The following is a 25,930-nucleotide window of genomic DNA, read 5'->3' on the forward strand; positions in this document are numbered from 1 at the left end:
GGGGGAGGAGCGACGGGGGCCTTCTGGGACAGTGGACCTCACGAGAGCTGGCCCGAGCTTTCGCCTGTTCGTAGCTGAAGTGAGCCGTAGGAAAGTCAAGCCAGGTTTAAATGGAATTACAACTCGTCGTAGTCCTCTGGTACAAATATCTGAAGTAGGATTTGTGAACTAACTCTTTAAAAAATGGAGCCGAGAGCGATCAGGCAGTTGGAGAGACAGCCTACTGAAGGTCCTGGGGCCGGGAGTTGGGAAGGGGCTCGTGTGACTTCCTTGAGGGTCCGATCAGGGGCACTTCCTGGAGCTTTACGTGTTGATTTGAGGCCCCCGCTGTGGAGGAAGTCTCTGGAGGACTCGGGGAGACTGTCCCGGGGCCTGGGATGAGCCCCGACGGTGTCCGTCCACCCTGCAGGAGCCAGCGGGACAGCTTTCAGGGAAAATAGGCAGTGGTGTGGAACTTGGCCGAGGTCGTGGGAGGCGGCGGCAGAGATCAGTAGACGCTGGACCTGTGCCCGGCCAGGTCAGAACCTTGCTCTCCAGGACATCTAGGGAAAGTGCCCTGCAGACGGCGCGGGTCGTGTGTATTTGACTCTGGGCCTCGCCACATGTACTGTGTGCGTGCGCAAGCTCTGTCCGTTCTCCTCCAATCGTCTTACACGGGCTGACATTAAAATGCGGTTGCCTTCGGCCACCAGGACGCTGATCGTGAAGTACGGGGGAGTTCAGGGACACTGCTGCTAAGTTAGCCTCCTCGGGGGAGCCCTGGTGGGGGCACTGAAAGCTTGGCTGCTAACTGCAAGGTCTGCGGTTCAGTCCCACCAGCCGCCCCACGGGAGAAAGATAGGGCTGGCTCTGGTAAAGATTGACAGCCTTGGAAATCCTATGTAGTATAGGCGTCATGAGTTGGGATCCAGTCAATGGCTGTGGTGGAGTAAGGTGGAGTAAGGTAGAGTAAGGTGTAGTAAGGTAGAGGAGGCGGGCTAAGGAAGCAGTTGGGCATGTGTTACCACTAAGTTATGAAATCTTTCTAGTGAGTCTAAGTGTGGTGTGGGGTCCCGCAAAGGGAATAGGGTACAACCAAACTCAAGGCGTCTTTGTGCATCCAAAGCCCGTGGACCAGGGTTGGGGGCAGGGGTGTCTTTTTGTAGGCCTGAGGCATACACCTTCCACCTCACTATCAAATGGGGTCCCTGCAACAAAGCACAGACACTGCCAAATTAATTGGCAGGGAATACAGTTCTGTTTTGCCTGGAGACTAAAACGGGTTAGTTGCAATGAGAAACAGTTTCACTAAGATTGTGTATATTTACTTTATTCCTAGTTTCATGGTCATGATTTTTTCTTAAGCTACTTAGTAGTGGGAAGACATTTACACTCACGGTGCATTTATGTCTTTATGTCTAGAGAAGAATTCACTCCACAAAGACAGTACGCCGGGCCCCGTACTAGGATTTGAGAATGCAGCCGAGCTAAGGGCAGCCGCGAAGCCTGCCCTCGGGGACTTAGAGGAAGCAGACGAAGTGCGCACCAGGGATGAACTTGCTGCTCAGCTTTGGGATTAAACATCCTGTCGTCCTGACTTAAGAGCCAAGAGGTACAGATCACGAGTTGTATGGATCTCACAAAGATAACAAATGGAACAACGTTGTCCGCAAGCCACGTGCTTCCCCTTTAGAAACAGGGACCCGAGCGCTGCCCTGTGGATGTGTTTACTTCTGTGTGCTGTAGAAACCCAGATGCCAAGCCTTCTGGCACCATGGAAGCCCAAACACACCGTGCCCTCTGAAGGGGTGGGCTCTTTGTACGCCACGGAAATCCACACACTGCAGCAGAGTAGAACAGCCCCACATGGCTTCTAAGACCGTAATAGTGACAGTAGCAGACGGCTGCGTCTTTTCCCCTCAGCGTGACTGATGGATGGACCAATCAGCAAGCCATCACTTGACTCCCAAGTCACCAGGGCTCCTTGTTGATACACTGTGCGTATGTCTTATGTCCTGGGTATGCAAAACAGGAACCACTGTGGCACAGTGGTGAAGTGTGGCATTCTGCTCCCGTAAAGATCGACAGCCTTAGAAACCACGTGGGGCAGTTCTGCTCCATCCTACAGACTCGCTATGAGTCAGTGGACTCGGTGACAGTTTGGTGTGGACGTACATACAGGGGCTTTCAAGGGAAAACGGGATGGAAAGATAACTGGCATTTTCCCATCAGCTTCTGAAAGCCCCCTGGTGTGGATGCGTACTGCCGTACGGATGTACTAAACTCGGCAGATAGAGCTTTCTGCCTCATTTTTAAAACAAGGTAAATTGCAGTTCTAATCTTTTCAGGGACTCTGGTGTCTCCTTTGTGTCCCCACATAGAAAAACACGGCTCTGAATCCACAGCCTCAAGTTCTGGCCCGAGCTTTTTATTCCTCACCATCCTGGCCTTAAAAGCTTTATTCGGGGTCCACGTGCACGTGCACGAGTGTCTCTAGGATATCGTTAGAAGTCCGCGAATCGGTCCTGACTCCCTGCCTCCCTGTGTGCAACAGTGAAGCTCCCTCCGGGTCCTGCGCCATCCTCACGATTGTTCTGCTCACCAAACCCACTGCTGCAGCCTCTTTGTCTGTCCATCTCATCGAGGGCCTGCATCCCCTCTACTGAACCAAAAATGATGCCCTCCAGGGACTGGTCTCTCCTGACAATATGTCCAAAGTTGACTTGCTATAAACTTTTATTACTATGAGTGTTTAAATGGTGAGCATTTTATCCTGGCTAATCTTCTGAACATCTTTTCCTCTGACTTGATTTACTAGACTGCTGTCCTTGGACCTGGACACCTCCTTTCTAACCTGTAACCTGTGGTACATGTAAATATCATGTATGTACTTTCCACCTCAGGAGTCTCTTCAGAGGCCTTCAGGGCAGGGACCACATCTTGAGGGGTTGCTGGATTCAGAGGTTGTTGCCTGAGATGGTGTCTTCTGGAAGAGTGACTGTAAAACTTGTCTCTGGGCTTCTCGGAATTTTCCTGCCTCCCGTGTGTATGTCATTGTGGCATAAGCAGTTATAAGTGGGGCTGATAACTGCAAGGTCAGCAGTTCAAAACCACGAGCTGCTCCTCAGGAGAAAGACGAGGCTTTCTACTCCCATAGAGTAAGTCTCAGAAACTCACGGGGGCAGCTCTACCCTGCCCGGCAGGGTCACTATGCGTCAGGAAGTTTGGTGTGTCATTGGGAAGGGACAGTGTTCAGGATGTGGTTATACTGGTGCTTCATCTTACCTACCCCTCCACAGAGTCCATCGGGACGCACGTGCCCCAGACGATATAGATCCAAACACACGATGCCCAGCCACAGTTTTGAGGTACTCACTGCCTCTGCACATGTTCCCTCGTGGGAGAGCACCTCTCCACACAACCTTACAGATGAAGAAAATCTGGTAGGGAGCGAGCTTCCATGCTCGAAAGCTCCTGTTGCCACCTCTCAGCCCCTAGAAGACTTTGAAGGTGTGAGATGTGCAGGCCACCTATTGGCCCGGGAATGTCTGTCTTCCACATCCAGCCCCCATCCTCCGTCCGTTTCCTGCGCCGGTAAAGAAACGAGGGGACTTAGCTACGTTACTGCCCTGAGGGAGGGAGTGCATCAGGTAGACACGAATGCTGCCGTGCCGTGGCCTGGCGGGGCACCAAAGACCGTCGTGGCCCACGGAGTCCGTGTTCCTGCTGACCTCGCGTTTTGTCTTTTCTAGGAAGAGGATGAGCAACCTCCTGCCCACTATGGAGCTGTGTCCCCACTGTCAGAAGCCATTTAAACGGCTGAAATCCCACCTGCCCCACTGCAAGATGCGAGGGCGGCCCACATCTGCCGCCCCGCAGGTCTGTGGGGCCGAGGGAGACAGGCTCTGGCAGGCCAGCAGAAAGAAAGGGCCTGCCAAGCTCACCAGGAACACGGAGGACACCCGCCGGGACAGAGAGGGCCAGGGAAGAATGACTCCCCTGATAAAGGGACCAGGAGGGGTCACGAAGACCCCCGCACCTCTAGCTGCAGAAAAGACCAGTCAGAAAGGGGCAGATAAACACATCAGGGGCCCGGATCTCCTTGCCCCCAAAATACCAAGCAGCATCCCATCAAGCAGTCCTCTCCAGGATGAGACCAAGGCACACATGTGTGCAATGGGGATCACGTCTCCCCAAAAAGAACTTGCAGGAGGCGGGCCCGAATCGGGGGACGGCAGACAGCTCCCTTCAGAAACACGTCCACCACTTCCAGTTGGCCCCAGGAAAGCCTCCTCCCCAGATGTGGGGAGGATATTCTTTACAGGCTTCCCAGGGGGTGTGCAGGCCCCCCCTGCTCATCTCCCGAGTCAGGAGTTCCCAGTCAAGCCATCAGACGTCGCTCTTGGTGATCAGAGCTCAGCCCCAAACCTCAGCCCTGGGGTTAGAGCAGCAAGAACATGCTCACTCAGCAGCTCGAGAGGCCCCGAGCCCCGGGATGGCCCCTCGGAAGTCTCCAGTGATGGAAGAAACCCCGAAGCAGGCCCACTCCTGGCCGGCCTTGGCATTCACCCAGGAGGTAGAGTCCGAGTGGAAGGAAGTAAGGAGGTCATGGCTGTGAGCGGCAGGAAGGAGGAAGAACTTGTCCTTGGACTGGAGGCCCATGAGTACAGAGGCCGTGCTGAGAGCTGCCCATCCCCGAGGGAAGCGAGGGCATGGTCTCTCCAGAGCAGTGGCTCCAGGGGTCCCAGTGCCGGCAGTTCAGCCACCGAGAAGCAGCCGCAAGCCTCAGGTCCATCTTTAAGCCTGTCCACCCTGAGGGGGTCAACTCGGACCGGGACCCTCACTGTGTCACCGTCAAGGAACCCGAGTCTGGCCTCGCTGACTGTCACCTGTCTCCAAGGAGAGAGAGCTGGTGCACCGCCGTTCACATTGAGCAAAGCGCTGCCCTCAGGGGGGCCCAGAGCCGCCCGCCAGGCCCAAGCAGTACCCACTGGACACCAGCAGCCTCGCAGTGCAGCCTGGCATCACGTGCGCCCAGCTCCCTTCCCCAATCCTGCCACTGCCACCAAGACACCTCCCAGCTCTGTGGGGCTGGAGTGGTTTCCCGAGCTCTACCCCGGCTACCTGGGACTCGGGGTGTTGCCAGAGAAACCCCAGTATTGGAAGGTGGCAGCCCAGAAGCCTCGGCTCCGCATTCCCATGGGGGAAAGTCTCTCCCAAGGTAAGCGGCTCATGCCAGAGGGCCGGTCTGCCCATCAAGAGCACCCTGTGCCTTAGGGATGAGTGGGGGCTCCCAGCACTGCTGCCTGCCCTTGTTTAACTGCTGTTCCCCAAGGGGATCCGGGCCCTGCACTGGCTGTTGTTCTGAAGGCCCAGCCTTGTGCCCCAGAGATATGGGCAGTGGTTTCCCACTCTCCTTTTCCAGCAGTTAGGGGTGAGCAGGGAGTGTCCACAGTGGAAAGAGACATGGCTGGTAGACATTAGACAGATATTCACACCGTACAGACTCGAGCAGAGATCCACACAAGGAGAACAAGTGCCTTGTTTAGAGTTTGGTCAGGGCCATACTGGATAGGAAGTCCAGTGGGTACTGGCCACACTGGGGGTATAGGCATAGCAAGGCAAGGGCAGCTGACCCGGGAGAAGGGCTGTGGACAGGCTAGAGCTTCTCAGTCTCTGCCCTGGAGTCCTGCTCACTCATAGCGACCCTGTGGGACAGGGTAGAACTGACCCTGTGAATTTCCGAGTCTGTCCGCCCTCAGAGTGGAGGGTGGTTTCTAACTGGTAACCTTGCGGCTAGCAGCTCAACTCCTAACTCCTCCACCACCAGGACTCCTCAGGCTAGAGTTGAGGGCCGCGGAATAGGGTGTCCAAGCATCTGGGCAGAGTCCGCTGTGGGGCCCGAGACCTGAGGGAGGCAGGGAGGAGGAGCCCTTGGAGAGAAGCCTACGTGATGGGGTTCCGCCTCCTCCAGGCCATCTCACGTGCTCCTTGGAACTCACTGAGGGGGCTCCCTCCCTCCCCGTCAGGAACCAGGAAGCTCCTGGCCATCATTTCCGGGACCCTCCTTTTCTTCCAAGGAGCCTTGGTGGGGGTGGGGTTTTCCCCTTTCGGCAATTTGAGACCCCACCTGCCTCTGCAGAAGGAAGAAGCTGCCCTTCCTATTGCCGTGGGGATGGACAGCCGGTCACTGGGATTTCCCAGTCTCGGGCTCGCCTGCCGAGCTGTGTGAAGGTGGTTGGCCTCCCTGGACAGGGCCCTCTGGATTCTCGTAGGGCTTCTAGATGCACATGCGCATGTGGGCTGCAGTCGCCCTTGGGCCTGTGCGGTCAAGTATAAGGGGCAGGGTGGGGTGGTCCCAGGTTTCCTTCCATGATAAGGTGTCTCAGAATCGAGCTAGAACCCATGTTGTTGCCGGGCAGGCTGACCGTCCTGACACCAACACTGCTCAGTTGGTTCTAGATCTGACCGCAGGGGAGGCTAATGTTCTTTGGTGTTTTCAGGCTCATTTGGACAGGAAGCCTCCCCCCAAACAAAATCTCACCACCATCGAGGCAGTTCTGACTCAGTGACCCTACAGGACAGGGTAGGACAGCCCCTAGTGGTTTCTGAGCCTCATCTTTCTCATGCGGAGTGGAGGGTGGTGTCGAACCCTGACCTTGCAGTTAGCGGCCCAACATGTGACCCACCACACCATCAGGGCTCCTAGGGAGACCTACAGGAGCTCAGAAGAGGCATGCACCTGGGAAACAGGTAGACACTGCTCACCTGGCTCTCATCAGACCCCATCATAGAAAACACAGCATCACTTGAAGCCCAGGTGGTAGTGAGGTTTCCACATAACTAACCACACACAGGGAGCCGTGGTGGTGCTGGGGATTAAGCATTTGGCCCGCCAGTCAGTAGCTCCTGGGGAGAAAGCTGAGGCTGTCTGCTCCCAGAAAGACTCAGCGTCTTGGGAACCCAAAGGAACAGTTAGTTCCATTCTGTCCCCAAGAGTCAGTGAGTCAGAGTGGACTTGATGGATGGCAGGGGGTGGGGCTGCTCCTGTGAAGCTTTGCAGCCTTGTGAACCCTTTGGCACCCTGCCCGACAGGGCCCCGAGTCGGAATTGACGTGACGGAGTTCGGTTTAAATACACCCCGTAATAAGTCTCCAGCGGTGAGTTAGGACAAAGGCTGGGCCAGAGGCTCCAAACACTAGGATCGGACATGAGCAGGGGCATGCGGTGAGCCAGGCCAGCCCCAGTTGCCCTGAGGTGTCGACCAAGGGGATGTGTTTCAGAGAGAAGGGCCTGTGAGTCCCCTGCAGGTAAAGGCCCAGGGGTAAGTCAAGGCCTAGGCCTGGGGCCGGACAGAACACAGACCAGGCACAGGCCCTGGCAGGCTGAGGCGTGCAGAGCATGGAGGTCAACCCTCGGCTGGGCCTGAAAGGGAGGGCCTTCCCGCCAGCCGGTGCAGGATGGTGGGAGATGAGCTAGCAGAGGCCTGTCACCATCAGCAGTTCCGGGAGTGGGGATTACCCAAGAACTGGGGTCCAGGCAGCAGGCAAGGCCCCGCCTGAAACCTGTAGCACCCTCCCGCAGCAGGCCTTAGGCTGCCCAGGTGATGCCAGATGAGGGTCTGCTGGGCCCTTTGTGCCGCAGTGTTTGGTCTGATAGCCAGAAATGGGAGTCCTGGTGGTCTTGGCTACTCGTTGGGCTGCTGATCACAAGACTGGGCATTGAAACCCACCAGCCACTCCCCTAGGAGCCACTCTGTTGGAGACAAATAAGGCTTTCTACTCCCGTAAGGAGCTAGCGTCTCACAAACCCACAGGGGCAGTTCTAGCCAGCGACAGTGGGTGGGAAATCCACAGACTCAGCTGACAAGAAGCGGCAGGCTGGGTGAGAAGGCAGGACCCCGTCATGTTCCCGTGACTGCCCTTCCCCGCTGGCTCCCGCACACTCTCCCCGAGATGACACAGCAGTTCCACACACTCACCATCCTGCTTTGTAGCACAGCGCGTGTCTCAGAAGCCGCGTGGCTCTCTGGCTGCTGGCCTCCCTCACGGTCACGTGGGTAGTGTCCGCAACACCTACCCACCTGCCTGCCAAACCCATCCTCCACGTCTGCTTGGTGTAGCTGGTAAGGTACACGTAGTTTCATCATTGTCGCGTGGAGCTGCTGGTAGTTTCTGACTGCTAACCTGGGGTTACCAGCCCGACTCGCATTCCACTGCAGCACCAGGGCCCCGAGGTGTGCCCGTGGGACTGAACGGCAGTCGTGCTAGCAGCCCAGGCGGCCACCAACCATGCCACCTGGACCCGTACTTCCAGCTTGCTACCTCGCAGTTGGCAGTCCAGCACTTACCCAATTCTTTCTTGAAAAAATAAAAAGTAAGATTCTCCACTCCCTGCCATCGAGTCAGTTCCGACCCAGCGACCCTATAGGAAGAGCCGGCTGCCCTGTGGGTTTCCCAGACCGTCAATCTTGACAGGAGAGGAAAAGCCTCATCTCTCTCCATCGGGCTGGCTGGTGGGTTCGAACTGCTGACCATGGGGTTAGCAACCCAACGCAGAACCCACCACCCTACCAAGGCTCCTGGGAAAGGGGCCCGCTAGCTAGTGGTGGGGGGCTGGGTGTGTAGGGAGCCCACCGAGCACCTGCACAGGAGAAAGACCAGCCAGTCGCCTGCTCCCGCCACCATGATGGCCCAGAGACCCGCGGGGCCGGCGTCGGTCACCTACAGATCTGGCACTGCGCTCACTCACCCCCATCAGAATAAGCAGCTGGGCAACACCGGTCTAAGGTCAGAGCCAGGCAGGAGCGGGGCTGGAAACCGGAAATGCAGGAGGAAGTGGGGTGGGTCCATAACCACGCACTGAGGGCCCTGCAGGGAATGAGGCAAAGCGAAATGTGCAGAACTATTGGCAAAACAGATGCTCTGCTCTGTGACTAAACCTTCAGCCAGTCCACATGCATGCCCCTCCCAAAACAACACCTACACCAGGGCAGGGGGGGGGGTGAGGGGGGGAGTGGAGGGAGGAGGGCAGTTCTACCCAGTCCCTTGAGGTTGCTTGAGTCAGGATCCACCTCCATGATGAACCATCGCAGTGTTGGACCTCAGGGGTCCCACTCGGGGCAGAAGGAGACTGCCCACGTCCGCGCCATCCTCCCGGTGGTTTCTGTTTGCAGCTGCCATTGCAGCTGACCCTCCATTGTGTCAGACAGGACGTCCTTCCCCAGGGAATGGTCCCTCCTGATTAACCTGGCCCAGATGTGGGAGACGAAGCCCTGCCATCTGCTCTCCTAGTGAACATCCCCCAGCCAGTGATCTTGCCCAGACAGATTCAGTCATTCTCCCATCAGGCCAGTCCGAGGTCTGTTGTGTATCCTTCCCTGGCCCCATCCTCTGATACTGTAGCAGTGGTTGATACTGTAGTGGTCGACAGTGGTGCTTCTGGCTAAAAACGTCTAGCAGGCAGTAGGATACTCACAAGTCCTGGCATGGGTCCTGTTGACTGGTGGCATTCACATATGTCTCGTTCCTGATTACCAGGGGCTCCCTCAGTTTTCCTGGACCTTTGAGGGACTGGGGATGAGTCAGTCCAGAGCAAAACTCCTGAGCCCTCCTCTCCCCAAAGCCTGGGACCGTTAGCCCTGAGCCTTGGGGACAGTGGTGCACTGACACGAGCTAACCCAGTGGCTTCTGTTTGGAATCCTAGTTCCATTGTTGCAAAGCCGTCTGACTGACCCAAGCATCTGGGGACCCCCGACCTGGCCTTCAGCCCCGGACTCCCTCCTGAGGCTCTTGGGAGCCCTGCAGAAAGGTGAGCCTGGAGCGTGAGCTGTGTGTTCTCTGGTGCCCCCGAGACTGGCAGCTGTGGGGCCCACCTCCTCTTCTGCTTGTCTGCCTCTATAGGCTGGCATCCTAGGACCGTACCAGCTCCTCTTCTGCTTGTCTGCCTCTCTGTAGCCTGGCATCCTAGGACCGTACCAGCTCCTCTTCTGCTTGTCTGCCTCTATAGGCTGGCATCCTAGGACCGTACCACCTCCTCTTCTGCTTGTCTGCCTCTCTGTAGCCTGGCATCCTAGGACCATACCACCTCCTCTTCTGCTTGTCTGCCTCTCTGTAGCCTGGCATCCTAGGACCATACCAGGAGTGATGAGCTAGCAGCTACTGTTCCTGGGACAGCTGTCTTATGGCGCACACGCACACACTCCTGACCCCCACCTTTCTCCCTCTCCCTGACCCACATTGACCAGCTGTGCCACTCTTCCTGCCCAGCACGTCAGCCCAGCCCTCCCCACCCCCCACTGCTCAGAACCGGCCAGTCCTCCCAACTGTGCCCATCAGGGTCTTCTGGATGTAGCCTTTGAAAACAGGTGCGGGGCTCCCAAAAGTGGGTGGGCAGACGGAATAAGAAGACCATGGGCTTCTCAAACTCTCCAAAGCCCCCTTGTATGTACGCTCAGCCCCTGGGCAGCATGAGTGTGAACAGGGCAGTCCGCCAGGGCGTGGTAGGTCCACCACTGCTGCCGCCGCCTCAGCCAGCTCCAGCATTAGGAGCACCCCTTTAAGCCCCCGGCAGATACTAGAGCCCGAGCCCCTCCGTACCCCTATCCGGAGCGTCTCAGAGGCATTTTAAGTGTGACACGGTGAGCACCAGGACCTCTGCAGTAGCCACAGGCAAGAGAAGCTCCTTTGTGAACAGCGGGCAGTTCCAACTCGCAGTGACCCAGGGCCCACTGCACAGTGGCTGGATAAGAGAGAGAGTGTGTCTGCCCCCCAGCTCCATGCATGACACACTGGAAGGACCTGGAGGCTGTTTGTGGGTGTGTGTGTTTGTCTGTCTGCCTGCCCCCCAGCTCCCTGCATGACACACTGGAAGGACCTGGAGGCTGTGGCTGGCAGTCCCGTCTCCCAGTGGCCCGGGTCTCAGGCACGGACTTGTCTCTCTCTCTCCCGCAGGGTGGACGCGGTGCAGCAGCACCGTGCAGCGCAGCAGCATGGCCGGCATCACCGTGCTCTTCTCGGGCTCCCTCGTCCTCTGGTGCAGCTGGAGCCTCCGGCATCTCAGTAAGCCGCACACCCCTATGGGCCCGCTGTGGCCAGGCGCTCTGGGCCCCGGTTCTTTATTATCGGGTCTGCATCATGGCTCCATTGTCCCTGGAGATCTGGCCGGGGTGGGTTCTGGCTTGAAAATTCTCTGCCTACTGGCGGGTCAGGGTTTGTCCCCTCCATGACTGCTTCATTCCTGCCTTTGAGCCCCGGCCCCCACCGCCCAAGAGGAGGAGCTGTACCCCGCCTTCACTCACCCAGGGGTCTAAGCTGAATCTGCTTTTGCTGTTTAAAAACAAAACCCTCTTAGTGATGAGTCTTCAGCTTGCCTCAAGACTTATCACAAGGAAAACACCCGGATTCGGTTTCTCTGTGAAGGTTCCGACAGTCCCGCTGGCTTAAATGTTTTAAACACGGTATTACCAAAGGCCTGTCTTAGTCAAGTCCATCGCCACAGTGGCCGTTGCGACTCATAGTGACCCTGTAGGACAGCGGGTCTCAACCTGAGGGTCACGACCCCTTTGGGGATCAAACGACCCTTTCACAGGAGTTGCCTAAGACCATATTTCCGATGGTCTTAGGAACTGAGACACCGCTCCTCTGTCCGTCTACAGGCGCCCACCCACGGGTCCCCACCACATGAGGAACTGCATGAAAGGGTCACGGCATGAGGCGGTGGGGAACCACTGCTCTAGGATAAGGTAGAGCTGCTGTCCTCTAAGGACGCCACTGCCATCGAGGCGATTCTGACTCCCAGGGGCCCCAGAGAGGACTTCCTCCACTATCCAGTCTTTGTGGGAGCAGCCAGCCTCCCCTTTCTCTTTGGGGCGGCTAGTGGGTTTGAAATGCCAACCTTGTGGTCAGCAACCTTACGCTGACCCGTGAGTGCCCCAGGGTTCCTTGCTCACAGTGCCCCAGACTCTTACTTCCAAACAGACAAAGCCGAGCCAGCCATGGGTGGAGGGAAGAGCTGGAAGTCTCCAGGAGCCTGACCTCTCTTCTCTCTCTGTCTCCCAAGAGCAACAGCGCTGGCGTAGGTAGTGCTGAGCGGGACCACTGCCGCGACACCCGGAGGCCGGTGGAGACGGTGGAAGACAGTGTGTAATTGTCTGGGACAGGGAGCAGCAGCGAGGAATAAAGTGCCTGGAACTTGAAACCGCTCTATAGGGAGTCACGTTCATGTGGGGAGACCCGGTTTCTGTGGGGCTGTTTCTTTGGCTTGCTCGCGAAGTGGCCGAGTGTTCCTGAGGAGAAAGTCGTTTGGTCTAATCCTAAAAGGCCAGGGCCATCGAGTCGGTCCCAGTTCATCGTGACCTCACAGGACCGAGCAGAACTGCTGCTGGCCTTTCTGAAATGGAGCTGCCAACCTCCTCGTTCTCTCCTCCGAGCAGCTGCTGGGCTCAAACTGCCAACCTCATGGCTTCTGCCCACAGCAGCACCAGGGCTCCCTAGACATTGAACTGCGTATATTCTGAGAGGAATCTCTCGGCTGTCGGGCCTCCTCCATGGGAATGCTCTGGCTTCCTCGGGTTCCCGGCCAGGTCTTGCCAGCACCGAGACACACAAAAGCGTGAGGACAGAGTGGGGCAGGGACAGAGTTGAGGGGGACCTGTGACACATACTGCAGGGGATTGAATGGAAATGGCCCTCTGAGCAGAACTCTCAGCACCTTGTGTACCGCTTGGGTATAACAGACCAGCTGTTTAACCATCTCTTCCCGGACGCTTTTGAGCTCCCAGTCCTCGCGCGCCTCACAAGAACGCCCTGGGATACTTACAAGCCCTTGTAGATGCGGCATCTCTTGTCCCCGTGATGATATGTGGTGCCTTCTGATTTCCTGTTGGGCCCCTGGAGGTAGCAAGTCAACTGACTACTTGCCAAGAGATGCTTCTCTGACTGACTCAGGATGGATGGATGGATGGATGGAGAACTCTCTCCAATATGCTCCCCCCTCCCTCTCCCAGCACAGGGGCCGGACTCTAGTCTGACTGTGGCCTGTGACAGCCAAAATCCAGGCCAGCCTTTTGTTGTGACTCAGTTTTATCTGCCCTGCAAACAAACAAAAAAGGTGGCCAAGCTTTATTTACACCTGCCTGACATCCTTTCGAGAGAAAGACAGGGCTTTCTACTCAGGTAAAGACGGGAACCCGGGAACCCACAGGGTAGTTCTCTGTAGAGTCGCTGTGAGTCGGCATCAGCTCGGTGGCAGTGAGTTAACATCCCTTTGTTTCCTCTGGAACTTAGTTCCCTCCCCTTTCTGCTTTACTCACCTGCTCCGTTCCCAGTCCCCCCTTCTTCCCATCCCCCTAGTCATCCCCTGTGGGAGCAATGAAAAGGCTGCAGATGCCGGCATCTAAGGAAAGGGCATTCCAGAGCACATCCCTCCAGCAGAAGGAACTACTGCGTTTGTTTTCTCCTTCTAAAGCGTGGGTCTCTGGCCCCTTGGTGGACTTTGTGTCCACCCGTAAACATCCTGTAAGAGAAACTTGGGTGGGCTCCCTCTCAGGGCTGGAGGGATCAGAATGAACCTCTCCATTGTGTCCTCTATAGCCCCAGGCCCCTTCAGCTCACAGGACAAATCTGGCCCACTGCCGGCCTTTGTAAATCGTGATTGGAACACAGACCCTCCTGGCTTACAGCTGAGGCGGAGGTGTTAACCACAGCTACATCCACACTGCCATGGCAGAGCCCAGCTGTTCCCACAGAAACCACGTGGACTAGACCAAAGCCAAGCTCTGATCTTGAACTCGGGAGTGCCAGCCCTGCCCCCATCTCAAATCTACAGGACACTAGGCTCACCAAGGACGGCAGGGCGAGGAAAAGGTTGGATTTGCTGTTCCACAACTTGGGAGAGGAAACGTGCTCACGGTTGCCCCCAAATCACCTAACAAACACCCCCACACACCCTCACCCACCCACCCCTACCTGCACTCATCCTGCCCTGCCCAGAGAAGAGCCGAGGGGACAGTACGCCTTCTCAGTGCCACCCTCACCCCCTTTCATCCTCCCCAAGAGCCCTGGTGACCTAGTGGTTACGATTTAGACTGCTAGCCACAGAGTCAGCCGTTGGAAGCCACCAGCAGCTCCTTGGCAGCAAGATGAGGCTTGCTACTCCCATAAAGAATGAGTCTCAGAAACCCGCGGGCCCGTTCTGCCCTGCCCCACCGAGTCCCTGTGCGTTGGCATCGACTCGGTGGCAGTGAGTCCGGTTTGGTTCTAAGGCTCGAGCGCAGGGAAGCGCTCTCAGTAACAGGCCAGGGAGAGCTTGGGGCCTGGGCCCAAGGCCAGCAGCAGGACAGGGCAAGGTCATCAGCCACTTTCTTTCCCTGAGGTGCTTGGCCACAATGATCGCGTAGGTGGCTTTTAGGAGCCTTGTGAACCCGCCGGTGCCCAAGGACCTCATCACCTTGTCACTTTGAAGGTGCTTCACAGTGCTCAACCGGAGACCTGGGGGTGAAGTAGTTGATTATGCATTGGGCTGCTCACCCACCTATGGTCAGCAGTTCGAAACCACCAGCTCCCCACTGGGAGAGAAGAGGCTTCCTGCTCCAGGAAAGAGTTATAGAGTCTCAGGATCTCGGGAACCCACAGGGCAGTTGTGGAGATGTTGGTGTTGGTTGTGTGCCAGTTCAGACACCTCCACCCACACATATACACACACCCCGAGCAGTACAGGACTAGACCTCGGGGCTGCAGTTCGAGACCAGCCCTGCTGTAAGGGTACCAGAACAGCCCAGAGCACGCGGCCCGGGCCAAACTGAATGTGGCCAGATGGGGAGAAGGTGAGAGGTGGGAGCTATGCCCCGCCGGGCCGCAGAGCCCAGGGAGACATGGCAACAGGACTGGCCATTGGGAACCGCTGCACCGCGAGGCATCGAGGGAGCACCCCCAGGTAAGCAGCCAGCCAGGTGCAACATCTGGGCGAGGGCCCCTGTGTGCACACACCTGGCTATTGAAACACCGCTCTGCTGTGCTCGCAGCCCCCTCTCCCTCCGTCCAAGCCCCCCCAGCTCCTGTGCAGGCCACCCTGTGCAGAGTGTCAGTCACAGGCCCGCCCACTGTGGGATGTGGCAAGGCCCTGGCCTTGCAGGCAGGACCCCGCCTCCCTGGCTCGCCACCCCCCACCCCCCGCTAGCAGCCTCTGCACCCCGGGGTGACTGTTTCATGGTGCCATCCACCTCCCCGGCCACAGTGGGCTCAGGCATCAGAACTATTGTAAACATGACACAGGAGCCGGCTTGGTTCTGTTGTGCATGGGGTCATGATGGGTCAACGGAACCCGCCTGACTGCACCTACCAGCAGCCTCCCCAGTACCGCCACACACACACACACACACACACACACACACACACACACACACGACAGGCCGGCCCAGCCAGAGAACACACTTAATGAACCCCCGACTCATATACACACACACGACAGGCTGGCCCAGGAAACACACTTAATGAAATGTGCCCTGCGGGGAAGCAGCTGTCATGCCCAAGAAATCGGATTTAATGTCCAGTACAGACCAGCCCGAGGGCCCAGTGTTAACAAATGGCCTCAAAGCCAGTAACTGCACACCCCCACCCTACCGTTCGTCTGAATGCAATCCTGCTGACCAACCGGACCCCAAGTCTGTGCATCCAGGGCTCTGCCCATTCACAGGGCAGTAGGAAAGAAATCTAGGTGTAGCCGGCTTCTCCTGTGCCGCATGCCCTGGGCAGGATGTCCTCGGGCTTGCTGCAGACCAGCGGGAACACAGTCCCAGGGCAGCTCCGCGCTGTCACCAAAGGGTCTTCCAGCACCCCAGGCCAGGGGCTGCTTCGGGATGAGCCCCATCAGGTGGGCTTCAGGGCACCAATTGGCATAGTGGCCCATTTTTCGACACTGAAAAAGGAAGGGTATGGGGTGGGGAGATTACAGCATGATATTATCTGACAACAGAAATTGCCAGGGGAAATGGTCCCCGGGAACAAGATAGAGAATGCCACCGATCTAACCAACCCTCCAGGAAGAAGCAAGCACAGCCGCGGCGCCCCTTGCAGGCCAGGTGGGAGCCTGCATCTCACGTGTACTTCGGACCAGCTGTGGGCAGAGCAGCCCCTGGGGAGGGCCAGCGTGCTGAGTAAAGCACAGGCAGCGGGAGAGGCGGGCCCTCGATGAGATGGACAGACACCAGGGCACTAACAGTGGGCTCCAACATCACAATTATGAGGGCCGCACGGGACCGGGCAGTGTTGCGTTCTGTTGTGGCAGGGCCAGTGTGATTCGCAGCCCACAAGAAGAGAAAAAGCCTACGCGATTTGGGAGCCAGGGCAGAAACTGCTAGTGACCCTACAGGACAGGGTAGAGCTCACCCATCGCCAAGAGTTACTCCCGACAGCCCCCTCGCTCGCTACCCAGTGGCCCCAGCTCCGCAGGCCTTCCTTAGCTGTGATGGCCACAGCGCAGGGTGCCAGGCCTTTCTGCCGCAGCAACTCTGGGTGTAAGTTCAAACCGCCAACCTTCCTGTTAATAGCCCCATCCAGGGGCCCTAAAACAAGTGTTCTCCATTGTTCTCTCCTCGCTCACACCAGAGAGCTTCCAAGCCTCTCCACAAGCTTCCTCCCCGCTGCAAGAAGGGGGCCGAGTGCTTTGCCAGAGAACGGGTGGGTCCCCTGTCCCTCTTCTCACCCTGTAGCACAGGACCTGCTGCAGAGGCCAGAGCTCCAGGCAGGCAGGGAGCAGGCTCTCCTGGGTCCTCATTCCTGGGAGCAGGCTCTCTGATCTTGGAGGCGCCCAGGGAGGTTCCACCACGGCGGCAGGAGGGGCCGAGGTCCGGGACCACTTCCCACCCTGCAGAGAAACTCATGTGACAAGCCTGCACACAGACCAGGAAAAGCAAATTCTCCCGTTCTCCCACTGGGCCTCTACGGGCCCTCAGCTCTGGGACTGGGCCACTGCCGGTCCTGGCTGCAGATCCTCAGGTGCATGGGGTGTGGGGCATCATTCCCCTGAGCCTGCCGGGCAGACACGCTTGACCCGGATTGGGGAACAATTGTCTTCTGTTTTAATTGCCGGATGCCTGTCTGCTTGATGGGAGTTAGAAACGGGCTGGGAAGTTCCCTGGAGGCGCTGAGGGTGCTTCTCCGCTCAGAGCCAGTCCTCAGACCCCCGTGCTGGGGGGACCGGCCTCCGCCTGGAGAGGGACCCACCCTGAGAACTCCACAGCAGCCCCCCAGCGTTCACAGTCCTGGCCTTGGACAAATGACAGCCCAGCATACACCAGCCAGCCCCGGGAGAAGGCCAGATGGTAAACCTCTTCGGGGCCCCATGGACCAGAGGACCCGTGTCCGCCTGGACTGCGTCACACACAGGCTCCCATGCAGCCATGGTCACAAAACCAGCCAGGCTTGGGCACTTCTTGGCTTCCCAGCGCACCACAAAGTGAGGTTCACATAAGGCCAGACCCAAGAGGCCCCTGCGGCTCCTTCCGTCCAGCGTACCGGTGACTCCAAGGCAAAACTGGGAATGAAGCGATGATTGCTTCGTTGGAGGAATATTATTCAGATGAAATGTGCTCGTGGCTTTCGGTGGTTTTAAAGTTGTCGTCAGGGGCTCGATTGTGGACTCTGCCACCTCACACATTTGCTCTAGACACCAAATATGCCCCAGCGCTGGGAAGACGCGTGAGCGTACCCAAGAGTGGCTAACGGTGCCCCAGAGGCAGTGGATGGCACGGACCTCTGAGCTGGGAAAGTCTCAGTGCCACGGTGCCACCAAGGGAGGCAGCGGGGACAGTGAGGACAGCGGCCCTGGCTTCCCGGGGAACCGTCAGTGAGGGCCGGAGTCGACGGCCATCGAATCCTCACACATCACCAAACATTTTGGGAGTTCTTACTCCAAACTATCACACACTCACACACACCACAGAGAATGATAATCCTTAGCTGGACAGCAGGGCCAAAGCAGACCCAGACTGGCTCTGACCTGAAGGCTCCAGTCCTCTGACCCCAGGAGGGGCTAAGACACCAGGACGGATGGACGGTCGGGACTGGGCCCAGCAGGTGGTGGGTGGGTGGGTGCTTTCTCTCCCACAACCCGCCCCCTCAGCAGCAGTGTGTCAAGTCTCACCTGAAGGTAAGACCAGGTTGGGAGGGGTCAGAGAGGAACATGCAAAGGTGTATGTACACGCGAGGACTGAGTGACCCCACGGTGGTGGCTGCTCCCAGCAGACCATGCGGGAGGGTGGGGGTCCCCTGGTCAATGCAGCCGACCCTAAGGAGCTGTGTCCCCTCAGGAAGAGGTCCCAGTGATTCACCCTGGGTACCCTCACTCACCTCCATGTAGCTGGGACTGAATAAAAACGGGTTCAACTTGGGGCTGGGGGCAGATAGAGAGGCCATGGCCTGTTATGGGCTTCCAGGTGCCCCCAGCTGCCACCGCCGCCTCCGTGTGTCACAGCCCCTCCTGGAAGGAACCCTTGCCAGGGGACAAAGGCTCGCAGGAGCTCTGAGGGTGGGGATGGCACAACCCTCCCCAGCCTGCGATCTTCCCAGGATGGCTGAAGTTCCTGGGGTGAGGACAGAGAGGACAGCTGGCACCGTGAGTGTGGGCACGTACTTGGCAGAGGTGGACTCTGCCTGGTGGCCATACTCACTGTGCCAGTCGGCACTTGGGCCCGTCGGGGCAGAAGCCAGCCAGGTAGTTGACACACATCACTCTGTGGACGTGGCGGTACTTACACCGGGGACCTGCAGGCACAAAGCATGGGCCCTGGTGGCGAGGAACCCTGAGGGGTCTATGCAGGGTGAGGGTCCGACGTTCCTGTCCCCCATCGAAATACGCCCTCCTCTGCAGGGAATCCCCATGGCCGAGCGCCCCAGGGGCTGCCCCAGTCCTCACCGTCCTTGCAGAAGCCTTGGTCGTACCAGGGGCAGGCCTGGGTCTGGGCAGCAGGCTTCATGTGGAGGAAGGGGCACTCCTTGTTGCTGCAGTCACCTGCAGACAAGGGCGTCACCTTCGTACATAGACCCGAGCACTGCCCCAGGCCGGTCCAACTCACGGCCCCCACGGCACAGAGGGGAGCGGCTGCCTAGGGCTGGCCGGGCCTCAGCCTGTGGAGCGCGGTGGGTGCCCAGGGCCAGCCTGCGGTTAGCTTAACCTGCTCTGCCACCAGGCTCACCTTGGACATAGCCTGGCAAGTGCTTGCGCGCGCGCGCGTGCGTGCGTGCGTGCGTGCGTGCGTGCGTGCGTGTGTGTGTGTGTGTGAGAAATATACAGTGAGAACAGGGATCCCAAACTCCAGGGGCCGGCTTGGTTCTTCTGCGTCCTGCAGCTGGCTCTCCGCCTTTCCCTCGCCCTCTATTAGGACAAGGAGAGGCCTGACAGTGCCCGAGGCGGCTGTGTGTGCTCATCCATTAGGGCTCACTCGTCGATTCTCCGAACTGACCCACCACTCAGGTGAAAACGCCTGGCAGGCTGGGTGCTTACCTCGTTGTTGGCAGAGAAAGGGCGGGGAACAGGATGGGGGGAGCATGATTCTTGTTGAGCTTCTCCCCACCAAGGGCCCTTCTGTGGCCATTGGCTTCCCAAGAGGTGTCCCCAAGTTAGAGACCCAGGGCTCAAGGGGAGGCCACCCCAGCTCATTCAGGGACAGGATGTGGGATGCGACCCAGCTCCCTCCTCCAAGAGCGTCAATTCAGTGCCTTCCCCAGCTTGGTTCCAGGGCTCCCCAAAGCACTCCCGTCTCCCCTCCCCTCCAGTCGGTTCCAGAAAACCTTCCTTCTTGGCTGGGCTTCCTGGCAGTCCTCTCATCAAAGGGGGGGGGGGCACTCTCTTGCAGCCTGACATCTCCCAAGCAGCAGCTTCCTCGCTGTGGGGGTGGGGGACTGGGTTCACTACCCGCCCTGGGACAGCATTGTCGGGGAACGACCCTGAGCGGAGTGCTGATGGGCCTGAGATTTCTGGGAACTCAAAGACCCTGGAGTGAGGTAGGTCGACATTGAACCTCTATGCAATGGGGTTCCCTGCTGCGCGTGGTGACATTCCCTGCACGGCCAGCAGGTGGAACCAGCTCCTCACCTTCCAATCCTTGCAGTCAGCAGAGAGTAGGCCCAAATCACACTCTCCTTCAGAGGTGGAGCTGAGTCTTTGGGCCCCTAACTTTGGGTTTCAAAGGCTGTAAACCTACTTGGAAGAGGAGAGCCGGAGCTTTCTCCCATGCATCGGATGGGTGGGGGTGAGGGTGGGAGCTGTCTGACTGCAGATTTTGCCATTACCAGTCCACTGCTTACCCAGAGGTGCCGCCAGGGAGCCAGTACCCCTTTTGGACCACACACCTCACGAACGGTCCCCGGTGGCACAGTGGTTACATGTTGGGCTGCTAACTTCAAGGTCAGCGGTCTGAGCCCACCACGCACTGCTCGGGAGGAAGATGAGTCTTTCTACAGTCTCGGACCACGTCACCATCAACTCGACAGCTGTCACTTTGGTTTGGACCCCAGTTCCCTGGGCTTCCACGCTCCGTGGCAGCTGTCCTTGCCCACTCCCATAACCCAGGACTTTCCTTTTTTAAAATAAAGCAAGAAGAATGATGTCCTTTGGACCTGTTGTCAAGTGAGACCAAGCCAGACTCCCTACCAGGAGAAGGAAGCAGCTGGGTCTTAGTGAGGGTGGAGGGGAGCCTTGTCCTTTGAAGGAGCCCCCCCCCCAGGCCAGTCTGTGAACCATGAGGACCCCGACCTCCGAGGAAAATGCATCTTGACAGCAATTTCTCACTGGCCTCACCCCACGGACCCAGGACCCTGAGCACCTGCCTGGAACCGCTTATTGAGGGCCTCTGAACTCATATCAGTGTGGGTGGGGGGCGGCCCCAGCTCTGTGTGCCCGCCCACCCGCCCGCCTGCCCTCTTTGGGGTGTGTGGTTTGAAAACCGCTGGACTAGACTCTCCTGTGGGTTCTGAGAAGCACCTCGCAGTAGGAGGAGGTCTCAGAGACGCCCACAGCTGCCACGCTCTCTGGCCACCTCCAGCTGCACTTGAACTTCCAACCTTCCGGTTAGCAGCCAAGGGCTTAACCCACAGCACCAAGGAGGGCCCTGTGGCTCTGCCCCCGGAAATGGTTCCTCAAAGCACCAAGAAGAGACCTGAGGAGGCTGCTCACCGGTTCCCAAAGGACAGACAACAGTGCAGGAAGGCGGGGGGGAAGGGGCGCCAGCGAGTGCTAGGCTGCTGAGCACGAGGTCGGGGGTTCAAACCCACCAGCCACTCCATGGGAGACACGAGTCTGTTTCCCAGAAGGCACAGCCCCAGAAGCCTCCTGTCTCAACCCCGGGATGTACACTTACAGTTACCCTTTACTTCTAAAAAGAGCAGTAAGGTTAAGCTTTCTTCTAAAATAGGAATGTGACACAGCAAGGCATTTGAAGTAGCATGCAGTGGTACAGGGGCCTAAGGGAACTTCAGAGAATCTGGGGGGACCTCAGTGGACTGTACTGGGGACCTGGGCTGCTTCCTGTACAGTGTGAGGCGCAATTAGCCCAGAGAGAACCGATCTTTGATTTAAGCTTCCCCCCACCCTTCCCTTGGGGGTGTGGGGCCCGAGCCTTGGGGTCAGCAGAGGGCAGGGTGCGCAGAGCACAGGGGCCACTTTGTGTGGGGTCTGGGGAGGGGATGCTCACCGAACTTGGAGTAGAAGTAGCACTCGGGCATCCTGGAGGTGTCGTACTGGTGCAGGAACTTGCACTGGTCACCCTTCTTGCACAGCCCCCGAAGCCAGTGTTTGCACACCACCGTCCGGCCCCCCGTGTCGTGCCGGAAGGGGCAGCGTTTACCTGCAGACCTCACACTCAGCTGGGCTGTTTCCCCACCCGCCACCCCCTCCCTCGGAGACCTCAGGCACCTTCTCCCGGGCTAGCTCCATGCTCCCTGCAGACCGGCTCAGAGGCCCTGGGGTGATTCTGCTCTGTCCTGGAAGATCAGACCCCTGCCTGTCCCCCAGGCCTTGGCTCTGCTGGACCCGACCCCCCACAACAGAAGTTGTATTCCTTGGGCTCACCCTGGCTCCTGCTAGGGGGCTGCCCAGTGAACCGGGGCCCTGGAGGAAGCCTGGGTGTCCCACACACTCAGCTCCCTTCTCACTGACAACACCAGGCAATGCATGGGCCATCAGGGCTACAGGGCTGCCTAGCCCAGCAAGGCAGCCCATGGCCTCCCAGGCCAGCTCGTGAACATTAGAACATTAGCAGAGGGATCTGCACCCACATTTATAACTACGTCTTGGGGTGACCCAGGTGCCCCCACCTTGGAGGCAAGAATCTGAGCACATAAATCTTCCCTGAGTGTGTGTGTGTGTGTGTGTGTGTGTGTGTGTGTGTGTGTGTCCAGGTTAGGGGGGGGTCTGTTAAGAAGCCTATGCTATATCATGGTGTCATGGTTACCAAGGGAGAAAGGTGAGGCTTTCTATTCCCATCAAGAGCTACAGTCTTGAAGACTTGAAGGGGCAGGTCTACCCTGTAAGGATAGAGTTGGCAGGACTCGATGGCCATGAGTTAGAGCTTTTGTTGGGTGGGCTCCTGCAAAGCCCCTCACTACAGGGACAGAGCTGGAGAACATTGGGCGGAGCACGACTCGTCCATTACACACAGACGGGGGTCGTCGGAGACACAGACGTGTGTAGCAAAGGGAATGGACTGGGGGGTCCCCAAGGCGGAGAGGGGCGAGGGAGGGAGGAGGAAGCAGTGGACTAGAGCAGGGCTCGGCAAACTTCTGAGACGGAAGAACCAATCCAGTCCTGTGGGGAACAGAAGGGTTTCTCCCAAGCTGTCTCCCCTAAATATATGCCAAACTCAGCTGCTGGCGAATGACTATACACTTGGAGGTCATCAGGAGTAGATCGGGGTCATTCTCCCTGAGGGCTATCAGCCATCTAGAGCCAGCAGTCACCACTGCTTATCCCACTACAAATAAGGCCCACTCCTTTCTGATAAGGATAGTAGTTGGCTGTTTCCTTGTAGGAGACCCCAGAGAGGTCAAACCCACCCCAGGATGACCAAGATGAGGCTGCCATCGTGAATCTAGGGTGCACCCCTAGACCTTCCCATTCCTATAGGCACCCCCCTAGCTCATCCCCTTCCTGACATGCTTGTGCCGATCATGCATCCCCTTCTGTTAGGCAGATAAGTGCAGGGATGGGAATGTCCATTAACGCATGCCCAGAGAGCCAAGCACGGGAACAAAGCGGCACACTGCACATGCTCAGAGGCCCAGGTTTCCCGCCGATGGGCACAGGTGGGTGTTAAACCTGGATTGGCCCACCTGGGCCAGGTGAATTCAATTCAGCCAATGGGGTCGATCTGGGGTCATCCACCACGCCTCCCCGTGGAATCTTTAAAAAGGCAGGAGCCCAGAGAGAACTTGGAGAGATCTAACATAGAGTCGCAGGGAGAGAGATCTTGGCGTGACGCCGAGCAGTCTCTGCCAGGCTGCATGGTCGGGAGGAATCCTATGAGTGTCGTGTAAAACCTGAAACTTCTTCTAACTCTCATAAAACTCACTTGGCTCAAGAGCCGGACTTCGGCGTGAATTCTTTCTCCCACGGAGCCAAGGACCGAGGTACAATTCTATCCCCAGAGCGATCTAACACTTCCTACATGTGCATGCCTATTGGACATCAATGAGGGGCTTGAACTGTTGAATGCCACACTCATGGTCTGAAATGTAAAGCCCCCACCCCCTCAATTCAAAGTGCAAAACCAGCATCCATGCTTGGAAAAGGCTAAGCCACTGTTGGGGAAGGGGCTGGCAGAACCTCCAAGTCTCTGGTCCTGAGCCACTGTCCAGACCTAGAACTGAACTCAGCCCACAACAGACGCATCTGTGAGGGGAGGGGAAACACCAGGGAGGTCCCCACTCCTTAAAAGAAGCCCCACAAGGGCCACACTTGCCCAAGGACAGAGTTCAGGAGGCAGGAAGGGGCAGGATCAAGCTGGCCAGGGAAACACGGGGAAGTTACCATCTGGAGAGGGCAACCAAAGTCCCAGAGGAAAACATGCCTAAGACGTCGGATGTAGAGCCCATTTGCCCTGGGGCCCGACTGTCCGAAAGAACTGGGTCTGGGGTCCGAAAGACTTGTCTTCCAACAAGCAGCCATCCACGCGAGGCATCAACTAAGTCCACATGGAAGAAGCACCCCTGCCTGTGTGACCCAAGGATTGTGGATCGTACAATCCACATCCCGAGGAGGGAATGGTACCGGTGCTTAAATTGTGAACACCTTATTGATAGAAGGCTACAGTCAACAGCGGAGCCCCAAATCCGTTTGCAGGGTCCACGTGGATTAAGCCTCTGGTGAATCCCCTCCAACCGTAGAACAGGGATGAGAATGGTCTTGTTATCACACAGAGACATTGTGAAGTCCATTATGGGAGCTGTGGTTAGGTTTAATGTCTTATCATTTGATCTCCCTTTTGACCCACTTAAGTTGTTTCAGTTAAAGAAAAACGTGTGGATTAAGCATCCTGTGAATCCCCTCAACCACAGAGCAGGGGTGTGATTTGCCCTGTTGTCATGGAATGCCTTGGAAAGTGGCCGATTAGAGACGTCAGTGGGTTAAAATTCAACACCTTCCCATCTGTGCTCCCTTCTGACCCCTTTGAAGTTTGTTCTGGCTTTTTATCTTTTCTACTTTCTTTTGGGTTGTTTGTCCCCCTTTCTGTTTTACCTTGTTGTTGTCTGGTATGACTTTCTGCCTGTAAAACTCAGGATGGGTGAATCTATAGAGGCAGGAGCTGAATGAGTGGTCCCTTGGGGATACAGCAGGGAAGGCTGGGGGGAATGGGGAGTTAATGATGATGAGCACAGGGAAGAAGGAAATGTCCTACAATCGATTGCGGGGTGACTGCACGCCGCTCCTTGATGTGACTGGACCCCCAAATCGTATGAGGTGTGTACTACCATGAATCAAGTGAAGCAGGTCAATGCTCACCCCCTAAGCTCCTTCAGAGGAGCTGCCTCTGGGGGAGGGGGCTTAGGAAGAGTGGGGCCAGCAGTCCCCCATATACCAAGGACCCAGCTCCCTTGGATAAGGGACACAGTGCCCTGGAGATAAAGAACAGGATGGGGAGGGGAGGCGAGAACCCGTCCTTGGCCTCTGCAGAGACAGGACAGGCCCACAGACATGAGGGAGGGACAGCTGCCCCTGAGGGCTCGCTGTGCCTCAGGCTACAGAGTGAGACAAGAACTCCACCCACCAGTGCTGTGGTGCTCCCTGGGACATCCCTTGTCCTGGGTGCAACTGGGTAGCGCGCCCCCCCCCCCACCAGGCCAGGCAGAGCCCCAGCTGAGCGAGCAGGATGCCCCTTCTCCGTCTGCCCCATCATCCCCACCCCACTCACCTTTCCCACAGAGCCCTTTGGAGAAGAAAGTACACACAGCTGCCCCCGACTCTGAAGGGGAGGGAAAGGGGAAGGGAGGGTCCCTATCAGCAAGCCGCCCCCTGACGTCAAGGCGCAGGCCTCTGGATCCCCAAACCCAACCATCCACCCCCAAGCCTCAACATCTGACTCCCCAACACTCAAACAGAAGAGCTGGAGGGACCTCGGCCAGGCCACCCTGGAGGCCAGTCTGACAGTGCCTGGCCTCTCTCTCTCCCACCTCCACTCGGTGGGCCTCTGTGTCCCCAGGAAGGCCCATTCTCCCAGAGTCCTGGAAGGTATGTCAATGGAGGAGAAAAGGCCCGAATGAGACCTCACAGGTAGTGAGCCCAAGCCCCCTCCCCTGACTCTCGGGTGAACGGAGCGACTGAGCAGTGACCACCCCTCGGGGCCCCGTGCCCACTCACTGTCCATGCCCTGGAAGGGCAGGAGCCCGGTGCCCCTCTGTGCCCGCACGTCATCTTCGAAGGTGAAGGAGAACCCCTCCAGGCTGGCAATGAGCTCCTGCAT

The 25,930-nt window shown here is 57.6% G+C and overlaps 2 protein-coding genes across 9 annotated transcripts; one reads left to right on the forward strand and one right to left on the reverse strand.

Annotated features, from left to right (window-relative positions):
• Positions 1-13: 13 nt before the first annotated feature.
• Positions 14-12,177, forward strand: MTNAP1 (mitochondrial nucleoid associated protein 1). 8 transcript variants are annotated; one of them, XM_075562164.1, is made up of 6 exons: positions 14-139; positions 1,402-1,976; positions 3,732-5,200; positions 9,685-9,789; positions 10,932-11,039; positions 12,040-12,177. In XM_075562164.1, exons 2-6 carry the CDS (start codon positions 1,915-1,917, stop codon positions 12,060-12,062), a joined length of 1,767 nt encoding a protein of 588 aa, XP_075418279.1. In that variant the 5' UTR covers positions 14-139; positions 1,402-1,914; the 3' UTR covers positions 12,063-12,177. The 8 variants fall into 8 exon arrangements, with proteins under 8 accessions (XP_075418279.1, XP_075418280.1, XP_075418283.1 ...); XM_075562165.1 differs by having other exon boundaries at positions 104-229; XM_075562168.1 differs by lacking the exon at positions 14-139 and adding an exon at positions 236-517 and having other exon boundaries at positions 1,402-2,738.
• A 3,489-nt stretch (positions 12,178-15,666) lies between these two features.
• On the reverse strand, positions 15,667-25,930 carry CPSF4L (cleavage and polyadenylation specific factor 4 like). Its single transcript, XM_075559687.1, has 8 exons — positions 25,828-25,930; positions 25,382-25,432; positions 21,668-21,820; positions 18,892-18,987; positions 18,647-18,740; positions 18,327-18,369; positions 16,681-16,842; positions 15,667-15,894 (listed from the first exon to the last, which is right to left on the reverse strand). The coding sequence occupies exons 1-8, from the start codon at positions 25,928-25,930 to the stop codon at positions 15,667-15,669; spliced, it is 930 nt and encodes a 309-aa protein (XP_075415802.1).

Source organism: Tenrec ecaudatus, chromosome 10 (assembly GCF_050624435.1).
Source record: "Tenrec ecaudatus isolate mTenEca1 chromosome 10, mTenEca1.hap1, whole genome shotgun sequence".
Lineage (NCBI taxonomy): Eukaryota > Metazoa > Chordata > Mammalia > Afrosoricida > Tenrecidae > Tenrec > Tenrec ecaudatus.